The following is a 14,223-nucleotide window of genomic DNA, read 5'->3' as shown; positions in this document are numbered from 1 at the left end:
CCCACCACCTGCGCCCTGTCCGTTCCGTGGGCAGTGGCCGGAGAGCCCCAAGCCCGGCCCTCGGGCAGGGGTGTGCCCGCGGCCGCCGTGGCACGGAGTCAGCCCGGAGCGAGCTCACACCCCCTCTAGGACGCGCCCGGGCCGGGGCAGCGCTGCCGGCTCCAGGGAAGTCGGGCTGACCCGGCGAGAGCCCCTGGGCCGGGCCACCTCGCCTCGATCCTCACCTGCCAGCCGGCCCCAGCGGGCAGCGAGCCCCTCCGCGGGCGGCCGGGGGGCGCCGGGGGCCGCAGCTGTGCCATCCCGAGGCCGGCCCGCGCGCAGCCCCGCCCCGGGGGCGCTCCGGTTGGCCCCGCGGCTCCGGCCCGGGCTCCGCGGCGCCCCGCTCCGGCTCCGGCTCCGGCTCCGGCTCCCGGCGGCGCTGCCTGCGCTGGGCTCGCCGGGCGGCCGGGCCGGAGGGGGCGGGGCGCCAGGTACGGGCGGCGCGGGACGGGGGCGGGGCTGCGGGATCCGGGGCGGGGACACCGAGACCCCGCCCCCGCCCGCCCCTCTCCCCCCAGCGGCCCGACCGCGGCCCCGGACACTGCGCCTGCGCGCACTAGCCGGAGAGTTGGAAGACTTGAGCGCACGGGGTCTCCGGCACCCCCAGGCTCGCCCCGGCGCACCCCACTCCGCCTTCTCTGGCTTCCCAGACTTCGGGCACCCGGCCTCAGGGCCTCCGGGATGGGACGGGGTTCTTGGGACTGGCTGGGAAGCCAGGCAGGTTAAGAAGTGGGTTACCTTGGAGACTTTTCTTGAGGACCTACTGAATGCTGGACCCTTAACCAATCTCATTCTCTCCCACCGCCCAGGAGCTGCGGGTGTCGTTCCCACTTTACAGGAAAGAAAACTGACTCTAGCCGAAAAAGGTTTGGCTCAGTGGTAGAGCGTCGGTCTGCGGAATGGGAGGTCCCAGGTTCGATTCTGGTCAGGGGCATGTACATTGGTTGCGGGCACATCCCCAGTAGGGGGTGTGCAGGAGGCAGCTGGTCGATGTTTCTCTCTCATCGTCGTTTCTAGCTCTCTATCTCTCTCCCTTCCTCTCTGTGAAAAATCAATAAAATGTATTTTAAAAAAAAAGAAAAAAAAAGAAAACTGATTCTAAAGGTGAAATATCACGCTCAAGATCACAAAGCTAGCGCCTGGCTGGTGTGGCCCAGTGGTTGAGCATCGATCTGTGAACCAGGAGGTCACAGTTTGATTCCTATCAGGGCACATGCCCTGGTTGAGGGCTCGATCCCCAATGTGGGGCATACAGGAGGCAGCTGATTGATGATTTCTCTCTCTCTCTCTCTCCTTCTCCCTCCCTCTCTGAAGTCAATAAAATAAAATAATAAAATAATAAAATAAAATAAAAATATATATAGGTAATCACATAGCTAGGAAAGGCAGAACTAGAAATCCAGGGAAAGGTCTGGAGTTGCTCTCCCCTCCCTCCTCCTCTCGTCCTGTTCCCCAATGCCAGACAGTGGCTGGCCTGTTCTCTCCCTTCCCCAGGCCCCAGACCATACCTGGCTCTAACTAGCCCCTCCTCTGCCCTAATTGCCCCTGACCCTGGGGGAGACACCACAATGCCTGGGGAGGGCCTGCCAAGGTGCCGCCATATGGAGCAGACTTCAGGACATACATACGGGTTCCATCTCTGCCCTTGCTACAACTTGCTGGGTGAACCTGAGTGAGAACCGGCCATCTCTGTAACCCTCAGTTTCCCCCCTATAAAATAGGCTGACCCCCCATTGTGTCTGCCCCTGCACCTCGGGGGCAGGGCCGGGGCCTCAGCAGCCCCTTCCCAGACAGATGCTGGGAAAGCAGCCATTCCTTCCTGAGCTGTGGTCACGCCTATACCAGCTGCTCTGGACCCTGCAGGCGCAGGGCTGCCCACCAGCTCAGGGACCAACCTGGCATCCTGAAGGAGCTGCTGGCACCTCCATCTCCAAACCACGGCCCCTGGAAGAAAGGCACTCCGCCTTCCTGCCCCCCAGACCTGGCCCCGGGTCAGGCTGGAGCCCAGGGAGCCAGTGGGAACTCCAGAGATGTGTGTTCCAGACATGGTGTAGCTTTGTTTTTAATAATTAACAGCAGCAAATATTGATTTTTGCAGGCACTTCCAGGCCTGAGCACTTCCGGGCACCCAGCAAAAAGCTACCAGAGAAACATCCATTCCCACACTGGGAGGAGGCGAGACCTGCTCCTATCGCCGCCGGAGATGCCTGTGTGCCAGGTGGAGCGGAGGGGGTGGGGGCAGGGGTGCAGCAGCTGTATGTGTGCGTGTGTGTGCCTGGGACAGGGTGTAACTGTGTGTGCCTGGACATCCTGGCCGTGTGTGTTTGTACACATGTATCTATACATGCTTGCATGTGTATGCGTGCGAGTTTCAGCACACATGTGCAGACACATGATTGTGTCCGCGTGCATACATATGTCTGTGCAGACTTCGGAATCCCCACGTGAAGAAACCCCTCTGAGGGGGCAGGGTAGGAAGGTCCTGGGTAGCTCAAGGGGCTTCTCAATGAAGGGAGTCCCTCCTGGGTGTCCTGTCCTACCCCAGGGATGTAATCCTGGAAATAGTTCAGCTTCCTGATTTCTACTTTCCAAAGTTACTTTCAGGGTTATCTCTCCATTGCAAGCTGGCTAAGTGGGTAGAGAACCAAGTGTCCCCTCTATTTTACAGATGAGGAAACGGAGGCCCCGAGAGGGGCAGGGAGGTGCCCGCTGGCACAGGGAGACCTCCTGCCCCTCTCACTGGCTCCATCACCTCATACACGTGTGCAGAGTTAGGGGAGCTGGGCGAGGGGGCGGACAGGGCGTCGCCGGCCTGGTTCCCTCAGCTCCACCGCTGGTTTGCTGGGGGTCCAGCGGACTTGCTCACTCTCTCTGGCCCCTGGCTCCCTCCTGTTGAAGGAGGGTGATCCACAGACTGCGGTCCACTTGGTTCTGGGGGAGGGTGGATTGTCTGGAGCCTCCCATCTGGGCTGTGTTGGCACAAACGGAGGTTTCTAGGCAGACTGGGTGGAGGCCAGGAGCCCAAGGGGAGGCATCTCAGAACTTATCCAGGAAGGGCAGCCTCAGGCTGGCTGGGCAGCAGGACTCGGGGTGACGGGCTGGTCCAACTCTCATTCTCCGGCTGGAAGACTGAGGCCAGAAAGAGAAGGGACAGTCCAAGGGCACGCAGCACTGGTGCGAACACAGGCCTCCGCCCAGATGCTCACTCACAAACCCGAGTCACTCCCTTCCAGCCGAGCCCCAGGGCCCACATGGCCCGTCTTGAGCTGATGCCCAGACACAGGAAGTAGGCCAGGATCCCCTGATCCTGTCCACAGGACCCCCACATGGCTGGATAATGCCTGCCACCCGAGTTTAATGACAGGACCAAGAGGCATGATGCGTGTGAACACGCTTTAGAACCGTACAGGGTATTGCAGTACAGGCCTGTGATCCTTGGCATCAGAGAGGCCACCAGACCAGGCCCTCTGGGCAAACAGCTTGAGTTACAGTCATGACGCCATAACATCCTACTGGGTGTCTTTGAATGAGAAACTTAACCTCTCTGAGCCTTCATTTTCTCATCTGCAAAATGGGACGGATAGAAGCTATTATTTGAGGATGAAATGAAATGCTGTATGTAGAGCATTAAGTGTCCACGGGGCCCACGGTAAATCTCAATCAATGCTAGCCTTTATTCCTGGCACGTGATGCTCTGCAGAAGTTTAATTCTCTCTCTCTCTAATCTGGACTCCAGCTCCTCGAGGGCAGGGTCTGTGCCTGGCTGGTTACTGGCCACTTGGCACCGAGCTCAAAGTCTGACACTAATCAGGTTCCGGGTGAACATCTGATTTCCATGATAACAACAACAGCCTCGTTCACAGGGCCTTTACTCCAGCCCAGGCATTGCGTGTGAAACGCGTTATTGGCACTTTTCCATGTAATCCTCACCGCAGCCCTGGGAAGCGGGCACTGCCGTTATCCCCGGTTTACAGACGAGGAAACTGATGGTGATGATGATGAAGAAAATGAAGAATAGTTGTGCCCTGGCCAGTGTTGCTCAGTGGGTTGGAGCGTCAACCCATACACCAAAACGTGGTGGGTTCCATTCCTGGTCAGGACGCACACCCAGGTTGTGGGTTCGATCCCCCCATCGGGGTGCGCGCAGGACAGATGTTTCTCTCTCCCTTCCTCTCTCTAAAATCAATTTTTTTTAAAAAAAAGAATACTTGAGCCAGTTTATTCCCGGCTGTTCTCCCCCACCCCCAGCCATGCCACAGACCCCCCCCCATTCAACCTCCTAGCCTGTGCCAGGCCCACCCAGAGGTGAGGAACATTTTACCTCTGCCCGGTGCTCATTTGGGCATCTCCAGGCCAGGGCAGCGGGGAGCGGGCACTCACCTTTGGGTAGAGTGAAGCAGCGGGTGGGGAGACTGAGTCCACTCTCGGCAGGTCTAGTGCCTGAGGGAAGCGCTGGTTCTGCCCATCACTCCTCCTGGGAGAGAAAGAGTCTGAGGTCAGGGAGAGCCTCAGTGGGGAGATTTGAGAACTTGGGGAGGAAGAGTCAACCGCCGAGTTGGGGGACGCGAGGGGACACAGATTCCACGGAGGAGTGGGTCCGGTGCTGCCCAGGAGGAGGAAGAGGAGGAGCTTGCTGAGCGGGGCCGCTAACCAGGCTCTCCTTCCCCAGAGACCACAGATGTGCACAGGGTCTCTCCCTACACGCTCCACGGGCCCTCCCTCCCGCATACTCCAGCCAAGAGGGTGTCCACAGCCCGTTCTGAAGATGGGCAGACTGAGGCAGGGAGGGTTGCTGTAGATGGCCGAGCCCAAGCCTCTGGTTTAAGCAGGATGCTCCAGCCTCTATGGACCTCTTCCTGAGCCTCAGGGAGGCAGCGGCCTTCGGACTGACAGGCTGCTGGCTGTTGTTGTTGACAATAGAATTACCTGACTCTCACTGGGCCTACTGGGTGCCGGGCTCTGTGCCACGCCCCGCACTCTGGCCTGAAGGCACAGCCTGCTCACCACACTGGTATTCCCACCGGACAGACAAGGACCCAGAGGTATGTGGAGGTCACACAGCTGGTCAGCAGCCGAGCCAGCATCTGAGGCCCGGCCGACGGCAAGCCCGAACCCTGTGCCCACACCACGCCCTTCCCTGAGGACAGGAAACTGGTCCGGTGAGGGTAAGTCAGCGCCGTCATCCTAGAAAGCCTGCTGAGGAGGCCACCTCCAGGGACAGTGCTTCCCGGGACCCAGGGAGCCCAGGGCTGGGGAGCAGCCTGGCTTCTGCCGGCTGCCTAGGGCCACCCTGAGGTGGCTGCATCCACGCCCATCCGCCAAGAGGCTGTGTCACTCGGCCGCCAGGTGATCCTCAGCAGCACCAGCCGCTTGAGTCAGGAGAAGCTGGCACTGCCACACCCCGGGAGGGGGCGAGCCTGCAGAAACCTGGCCCAGGAGGGAGACCCTGAGGGGCTCTGGGCCCCCCTGCTGACTCCCCTCAGCCCACCTCTGCCCCCTGCTGACCCCTCAGCCCACCTCTGCCCCCTGCTGACCCCTCAGCCCACCTCGTCTAGTAGGAGAAGCGGCCCGAGGAACCAGCCCCAGCCCTGTTGCAGCCTCCTCTTCACCTCCCGGGGGTGCGTCCTAAAAGGAAGGCCTTGACCCAGAACAGACATGGGGACAGTGGCACCGGGGTGGGGGAGGTATGTGTGACCATAATTGACACTCCTATCGGCCTCAGTTTCAAAAAAAAAAATTCACCTAGAGCCTGGGCAGCTACTATCCACCCAACAAATTCTTCGCTATTCATTCCTTCATGGTGACCTCTGGCTCCCCGAGTTAGGATCTTGGATCTCATTAGGTATTTGTTGAGGAGTTGAATGTCTCAATGAAGGTTGGCAATAGGGAGATATTGGAAGTTTGGGGGCGGGGAAACAGCCCAAACACAGGTTCCTATAGATTGCAAGACCCCGGGGAGAGACTGGAGATGAGGGGCTAGAGAGAGGCCTATACAAATGGCCCAGGCACGTCACTCTGTGGCTGCACGGGGACTCTTCATTGAGACCTACTGTGTGCAGTAACTGTGTCAAGCACATTATACCCTCACTACAGTGCCACAAGATTGGCATCATGTATCCCCATCTTTACAGATGGGGGGAAACGAGGCTCAGGAAGGTGAAGCTACTTCTCCTAGCAGGTGGGTGTCAGAGCCAGAATTTACAGCTCACGCCCTTGATGGAGCAGGGCCAGTGCCAGTGGGACAGAGAGCAGAGGGTGTGCAGGGGCCAAGCTGGCCCCCTTGGTGGTAGGGACCACCGTCTTGGCGTGGCCTGGCTGCTGAGTGGAGGCTGTAGCCCATGATGGAGCTACTTGGGTAGTGTCCTCCGGTCTGACCCCCGCTGTGCCACTGTAGGTCAGCCTGGCAGCAGCTCCCTAACATGGTCCCCTTCCAGAACCCTCTCAGCTTCAGTTTCCCCATGCCCGGGTGCCCATCTCAGTCAGGACTGTTCATGTGGGCACAGGACTAGGGAACTCTGCAAAGACAAGGGGGCTCAGGCTTCCATCCAGGGCCCAGCCTCCAGGCCCTCGGCTCTCCAGGGCTTGGCTGGCCAGAGTCCCGCTCCTCACGAGAAATGCCCAGCCCCCTCCCCCTCCCCCAGGTAATTCCACCTAAAAGGTCATGCTTAGGCCCTAAAGGGCAGGGGAGGGAAAGGAATCCAGGATGAGGGCAGCAGGAAGTGCTAGCAGGGCGATAAGAACAAAAGCCACAGCTGACCTGTGCCTCCCATGACCTTATCCAATCCTCAGAGCTTCCCCAGGAGTCAGGCACTCCAAGGCGGCTGGCCTCACACGTGAGGAAACTGAGGCTGGGGAAGGGGATGCTGACTCGCCCAAGGTTACACTGTCCATGAGGCAGAGCAGGCATTGGAACCCAGATCTGTCAGGGCAGAGCCCAGGTTCTGGACGTCACAGAACGGGAGGCTGGCCCTGTGGGCCCAGGATGGCAGCCCAGGAAAGGTAATAGTCACCGAGACAACAGCAATGGCAGCCAGCGCTGCTTCTCTCGTATTAACTCATCCAGTCCTCACCGTTCCGAGGCGGCAACTGAGACACAGAGAGGTTAGGCTATTTGTCCAAGGTCACGCTGTGAATGTGAGGGAAATACGGAGGATTTGAACCCCTGACCATCAGGTCTAGGTACTGTGCCTGTACACTATGCTGTCCCTTAATAAATAGCAATTTCTTGGTGCTTTTGAAGGAATGAATGCACTTAGCCCCTCGCCTCCCTCCCCACCCCTCTGGCCTCCGCTGCTGCCTCCTCCTCCTCTCAGCCTTCCTACCTCTCACCTTCTCTCCCCCACCTTTCTGGCCCCTCCTTCCGCCTCTGGCCTTTGCAGACCTCCCCCAGTTTGGTGAATGTCCTCCCTCCAACTTAACTAGAACCTCTCTCTCTCTCTCTCTCTCTCTCTCTCTCTCTCTCTCTCTCTCTATCCCACCCTTGACTCCTGGTCTCCACCATCCATTCACATAAGGTCTCCAGGCCTCGGCCCCTCCCCACTCCTCTGACAACCTTCTTGACGCTGTGGCTTGGCCCAGCTTAAAATGCTTTGCATTCTTCCTGCACATGTAGCATCTGGAAGGTGCCTGGAGCATGCCCTCCCTGCCATGCCCATCTCCACAGCACTCTGCAGTTTCCACGGGCGTTGTCTCATGTGATCCCACAGCAGCTTTGTGAGGCTGGATTATTACCAACCTTTTTCCAAATAAGAAAAAAAAAAAACAAAAAAAAAAAACCACACAGGTTCAGAGAGGCTCAGTGACAAGCCCCAGGTCATACCAAGGAAAGGGCAGTGCCAAGGTCTGACTCCAGCCCAGGGTTCTTTTACAACATGCATCACAGATGCTCTCAGCCCAGGCCCTCCGTCCTGCCGCCCAGCCCTGGCCCCCAGTGGCCTCCCACCGCAGGTCCTGGCCCTGCAGCCACTGCCAGGCATTGCCCTGCAGCCACCACCAGGAATCCTGCCCTGTTTGGCCTGGACTCCTGCCTGCAGGTACACAACACCTGGACACAGAAAAGGTGGTAGCCAGAGCGGAGGTGACTTGCTCAAGGTCACAGGGAAAGCTGGAGCCGTCCCGGAGTTCGGGGCAGGCACACTCCTGGGTGACCTTCAGGCCCCGCAGATACATGGCCACCAGCCAGCTGGCCCCAGCTCCCTTCCCTCTCAGAGCACCCATCTCTCCCAGCGAAAGGGTGCGACGGGGGGTGTGGGGGGAGGGGCCCGGCTCCTGAGTGGGATGGGCCAGGCCGGAAGCCGCTGCTGACAGCTCCAGGGTTTCTTGGCAACTGTCACTGCACCTCCTCCCCCTCCCTTATCTCCACATCAAGGTAACAATGATAATCTCACCGCGGTGAGTACAGCTCTTTGTACTTCTCAAATGCCCTCTTCATCTGCTCACCCCTGGGAGACTCCCCGGAACTGGATCCGGAGATAAGGCGGTCGCTAGAATCCCCAATTCCCAGGAGGTAAACTGAGGCTCAGAGAGGTTAAAGCACCACTAGAAGGCCGCCCAGCAAGGTGGGGGCAGACTGGGGGCCAGAACCCAGGCCTTCTATCAGCCCAGGGCTTCACAGGCCACACTGGGGTGGGGGGCACCCTCACTCTGCAAAACGCAGGTCAGACCCAGACGGGTGGGGAGATATGGGAGAGGGAGGACAGGTGACCAGAGGCCTCCCTGGGCGGCTTCCCACCTGCTGTCCTGGAGGAGGAAGGGGAGGAGGAGAGTGGGTAGGAAGGTCCTCTCACCTGCAAAAGGAGAGGTGAGGTGCCCACCCTTGGGCTGCTGTGAGCCATGGAGCAGAGTGAGCGCTGTTATTGTGAGCCACTCTCCTGAGACCCCCCGAGGGGGGACTGGACTGTCCTGGGGGTAGGACTTGGCCCTTTGCCCATCCACAATTTGCTGCCCGATGGAGGCCCCAGGTGGGCCTGGCTGCTGCTGGCTCTCCCAGCCTCACCCCCACACACACCAGCCCCCCTTCTGTGCCGCCCCAGTCGCCTTGCTCTAGCCTGGCCGGGCTGCAGGCCATTTCCAACCAAAGCACGTGTCTCACACAGCAGGCCCCTCCCTGCACAGGCTGCTACCTATTATGTGCTTGAAAACCCAACTTACACAGGTGAGATGGTGCCAGAGCAGGTGACACAGGACCCCTGAGGCCCGGAGCCTGTGATGGGGAGCAGGGGAGCCGGATGGCACGCATGCATGCTGGGAAACCAGACTTGGGTGGTCAGGGGCGGTGAAGGTAGGGGTGAGAAGGACATGGAGGGACCAGTCTAGGACAGGGGCCTGAGGGGCCCAGCCCAGCCCAGTGCTCCTCACCAGAGGCCACGAGACCAGCTGGTTCAGTGGTGATTCCCGTCAGGGGCGGAGCAGGGACCGCCGAGTGAGAAGAGGGTGCGGAGGGCTACTCCTGTCGCCCCTGAGTGAAGCCCCTTTGGGTGGGGCCTGGGCGCTCCCCGTCTCCCCGTCCTGGTGCCAGGTCTGAGGGAACGCTAATCTCCTGAAACCAGAGACAGACACTGCCCGGGAACGGCCCCTTGCCCAGGGGCCACAGAGGCCCATTGTCTCTGGAGCTTACCCGTTGGGCACTGCCCCCCTGCTTGCCCCTAGCCCTGCCAAGGTGTCAGGATGGTGGCCAGGGGCAGCCCGGTGAGTGAATTTTTGAAGTGAGGCCGGAGAGCCTGACCCCCTCCTACAGAGCCCATGGGGAGGGGCTGAGGGTGGACCACAGGCATGGCGGCCCCTGACTCTCTCTGTCCAGGCACCTTTGACCTCTGCCAGGACTGAAGGGGGAGCATGGGGTCGAGGTGGGGGGAGCCAAGCACCGTGATATCCTGTAATCCTTACAACCACCACCACCCTGACTGAGGGCGCTGCCATCTTCACCCCCCTACCGAGATAAGGAGGTGGAGGCTCAGGGAAGCTGCAAGATGGGCCCTCAGTCTCACAGCCACTTGAGGGGGACAGCTGGCAGGGTCCCCCGCGGGTGGGGGAGAGGGCCTCAGGCTCCAGGCCGGGCAGAGGGGTGAGCTGGGAGGTGGCAGGTGGGGGCCCCCACCCTCACCCCGCCCTGGCTGTGCGCCGAGACACCCGGATCCCGGAGCTGGGCCAGGCAGCAGCCTCCTGAGCAAACAACAGGTTGGCAGCCCTGAGCGGAGGTCATGGGACCGGCCCCCACCCGGGGACGGGCACCTGGGGCCTCCCTCCACCTGCTCCTGCCCAGGTGGCCTGGCCCCGCGGTGGCACCAGCCTCCCCTCCCTGCCTCCCAGGGATGGCCTCCTCCCCGCACCGGGGCCCGGGGGGAGGAGTGACACTGAGTGACCTAGCCGTGGGGCCTCTGCTCGGTAATAACATGTTTTTCCAGCCTGGCACTTGACGGCTTACAAACCGCCTTCCCTCGGGACTCTGTCAACAGCCCCTCACGGAACCTGAGCCCGGTAACGTTACCTCCATTCCGCCGGAAGAAAACTGTGGAGACGGGGGATTTGCCCAAGGTACCAGGCCCGAAGCTCAAACCCAGCTGCTCTACCCCTTGCCCCATCCAGGCAGGACAACCCCAGTGATGGGCCTGCAACGTGCTGCCCCTCCTTAGTGCCCATGCCAGAGGACCGCCCAGCACTCACTGGCTGGGCCCGATGCTCACTAACCTATTGTCCTTCCCCCCCACCCCCCACCCCGCCTCACAGTCCCCCCACCCCCCCAGCCAGCGGTCTCCCTCCTCTGAACCCCATGCATTCCTTCACTCACTCGCCCCACCATCCACCCACTCCCCCATTTGCCCTTCATTCCTACGCTCAGTCACGCATTTAGGACACATGTCCCGCCGCCTGCTCTCGGCTGGACAATGGGGCCGGGTGTTGGCAGCCAAGCTGGCCGAGCCAGGCCTCCCCCACCTCAACGCCAAGCCCCGGCGGCACAGGCCCGGACTGTTCTCCCGCTGTTCCTGGCACTGCTTGGGCCTTGCTAACCCAGACACCAAACCCTCCCATGCTGAGGCCTTGCTTAATCCATCCCTCTCCCGCCCTGGCCAGTGGGATTGCCCCGTGGGCCTGGGGCCAGGCTGGTGACAGAAGATCCTGCCGGGCCAAGGTGGAACACTCCCCTGGAGAGAGACAAGGTCACCGTTTCCTAACCAAAGGCGGCGGCGGCGGGAAAAGCCCTGGCACTGGCTCTGAATCGCGTGCGTTCCCGATTAAGTCACCGCCACCTCTTCCAACAGCTCCCACTGGTGACGGGGACTGAGACGAGATGGCGCTGAGATCTGGCTCAGACACAGTGCAGGAGGGTGAATGGGTGGCTGGGAAACGGGGCGTGGAGGCTGCCAGAGACTGGATGAAACTGGAACCCTAGCGGGTGGTGGAGGTGCCTCCTCGCCAAGCTGCTTCTCTTCTCTGGACCTCAGCTTCCTCATCTGCAAAATGGGACAGTCACACCCACCTCAGGGGTTGTTGTGTGAGTAAATTAGATATTGCGTGTGCAGTCCGGCCAGCCCAGGGCTGAGGTCAGACGTGCTGCCTCATGACGTTTCGGTCAATGAGGGACTGCAGGACGGAGGCCCCGTCATATTAGAACGGAGCCGAGAAATTCCTGTGACCTGGTGACGCTGGAGGCGTCTTTATGTTGCCACGCAACACATGACTCACATGTTTGTGGCGGTGCCGGCGTAAACAAGCCTCCGGCCCCGCCAGTCACATAAAAGCACAGCACATGCAATTATGCACAGTACACGGCACCGGATAATGATGCTGAACGACCATGTACTTACTGTACTGTGCTTTTCATTGTTATTTCAGAGTGCCCTCTTGCTACTGCCAGGAAGGGAAGTTTACTGTGTTATGCCAGCAACAGCCGCACACACCTCGTGTGCACCGAGTCTCCTGATGGCATCGTTTTCTCCTGGGCTTGATTTAATCTCCTGTTGTTTTGAAGATTGAGTGCCACCTAAACGTACATGTTTATAACGTCTGCAGCAGTGTCCAGCGGTGCCCCAGGCCTCACACTCACCCACTCACTCACCCACTCACCCACCCCTTCACCCAGAGCCACGCCCAGTCCTGCAAACTCCATTCCTGGTGAGTGCCCTACCCAGGTGTCCTTGTTTACCTTTTTAAATTTTTTTTTAAATTGACTTCAGAGAGGAAGGAAGAGGGAGAGAGAGATAGAGACATCAATGATGAGCGAGAATCATTGATCGGCTGCCTCCTTGCACGCCCCCTTCTGGGGATCGAGCCCGCAAGCTGAGCATGTGCCCTTGACCAGAATCAAACCCGGGACCCTCCAGTCCACAGTCCAAAGCTCTATCCACTGAGCCAAACCAGCCTGGGCTGTTTATCTTTTATACTGCATTTTTCCTGTGCTTTTCCTAGGTTTAGATATACTTTGATACACAAAGTCTTACCATTGCCTACACTGCAGTGTTTCCCAAACTTCTGACATATGTGTGCCCCTTCTATAATTTTCATAACGCTGAGTACCCCTCGTACTCATGAGAACGTAGAATTAGGCGCAGCTAAGCACGGTGCAGTGCATATCCCCACCAAACTCTTCCCGTCCCCCTGGGGGTACGCGTACCACACTTTGGGAAACACTGGCCTACAGTATTCATAGAGTAACATGCTGTACAGGTGTGTAGCCTTGGAGCAACAGGCTGTACCCTACAGCCTAGCCGTGCAGCAGACTATCCCACTGAGGTTTGTGAACGTGCACCCCATGATGTTTGCGTAACGATGAAATCCCCTTCACGATGCCTCTCTCAGAATGTACGCCTGTGGCTAAGTGGCACATAACTGTATACATCAGGTGCTCAATAAACCATAGACTCCTGCCTGGGGAGGTAGAACATCAGAGGTGTGGGCTCTGGAGCCAGGCTGCCTACGCTTGTATCCTAGCTCTGCTCCCTAACAGCTGTGTGACCTGGGGCAGGTTGCTTAACCTCTCTGAGTCTCAGGGTCCTCATCTCTAAAGCGGGATAGCGGTGCCTGCTACAAAGGGCTGTCCTGAGGACTAAATGACTGCATGTAAAGTGTGAGCATTTTCTGGCCTTCCCTTCTCTCTCTTCCTTCCTTCCTTCTTTCCTTCTCGGCCAGGTTGCTAAGAAGCAAGGCAGGATTCCAGGGAAGGTTGGTGAGATTGTGCTAGCACTGCTCAAGAGTAAAGCCGCCCGCCGTGTGAGGTGCCGAGCTCCCTGTCGCGCACGGCAGGCAGGGCCTCTCCGGGGTGTAGCGGTGAGAGACAGACGTGCAGGAACAGGAGGAGTCAGTGAGGCCGGGCGTGGCTAGGTGGCTTCCCGGGGGCCTCCACGTGGTTTCTATGCCTCTCGATGACTAGGTCCCTGGGACTGAGGCCCGAGGCGGTGGGTCACTCCCATTATTTTGAGGACATGGCCTTTCCCGGGGTGACTGGGGCACACAGGCTGCTACTACTTCTCTGCAGGGCTGTCCGGCCATCCCTGTCGAAGATGAAAACGTGCACTGGCCCAGCAACTCCACTCCTGGACATTTCTCCCCCAGAAATATTTACACAAATGCCCAAAAATACATGAGCGAAGAGCATTCACTGCAGCGGGGTACACAATAAAGTCTGGAAGCCACCCCCCAAATTCATTCAAAGGAGGCTGGTTAAATAACTAAATCAAGGTACATGCAAACTATGAAATACCATGATGCCCTAACCGGTTTGGCTCAGTGGATAGAGCATGGGCCTGCGGACTGAAGGGTCCCAGGTTTGATTCCAGTCAAGGGCATGTACCTTGGTTGCGGGCACATCCCCAGGAGGGGGTGTGAAGGAGGCAGCTGACCAATGTTTCTAACTCTCTATCCCTCTCCCTTCCTCTCTGTAAAAAATCAATAAAATATATTTTAAAAAAAGAAAAAGAAAAAACAAACAAACCATGAAACGCCACAGACTCAGTGGTGGCGAAGAAGGTCTGTAGTCCTGGCAGGAAAAGGGGCTGGAGGCCTAGTGGTTACTAGGAAGAGAAAACAGCAGGTTGCACAGCAAGCAGCTTACTGGCAAAAACTTAAAATTGCATGTAAAAGTTCACATAGCTTCTCCCTGGATAAGAACTCTGCCTTCTACAGGATTTAGTTGTCTGCATGGCTTGGATTTTTACAATGAGCAGTTGTTATTTTTGTGACCAGAAAAAA

General features: G+C 58.7%; 1 protein-coding gene across 8 annotated transcripts in view; it reads right to left on the bottom strand.

Moving 5' to 3' along the window:
• The window catches only part of RAP1GAP (RAP1 GTPase activating protein), a 64,754-nt gene that overhangs the window by 25,037 nt on the left and 25,494 nt on the right, over positions 1-14,223 (bottom strand). For 5 of the 8 annotated variants that reach the window (XM_084874916.1, XM_084874910.1, XM_084874909.1 and 2 more), the window contains exon 3: positions 4,420-4,513. Coding sequence is in view for 7 of the 8 variants with exons in the window: in XM_084874910.1 (XP_084731036.1) it covers positions 4,420-4,513 (94 nt within the window). In the remaining variant the exon portion in view is untranslated. Of the gene's footprint in view, positions 1-224; positions 410-1,934; positions 2,053-4,419; positions 4,514-14,223 lie in introns of those variants that run through there. The other 3 variants (XM_084874912.1, XM_084874914.1, XM_084874913.1) reach the window with 2 other exon arrangements.

The sequence above is a fragment of the Pipistrellus hanaki genome (genome assembly GCF_964339955.1).
Source record: "Pipistrellus hanaki genome assembly, chromosome: 2".
NCBI lineage: Eukaryota > Metazoa > Chordata > Mammalia > Chiroptera > Vespertilionidae > Pipistrellus > Pipistrellus hanaki.
Note: the sequence above shows the minus strand (reverse complement) of the source record. Positions and strands in the feature narration are given on the sequence as shown.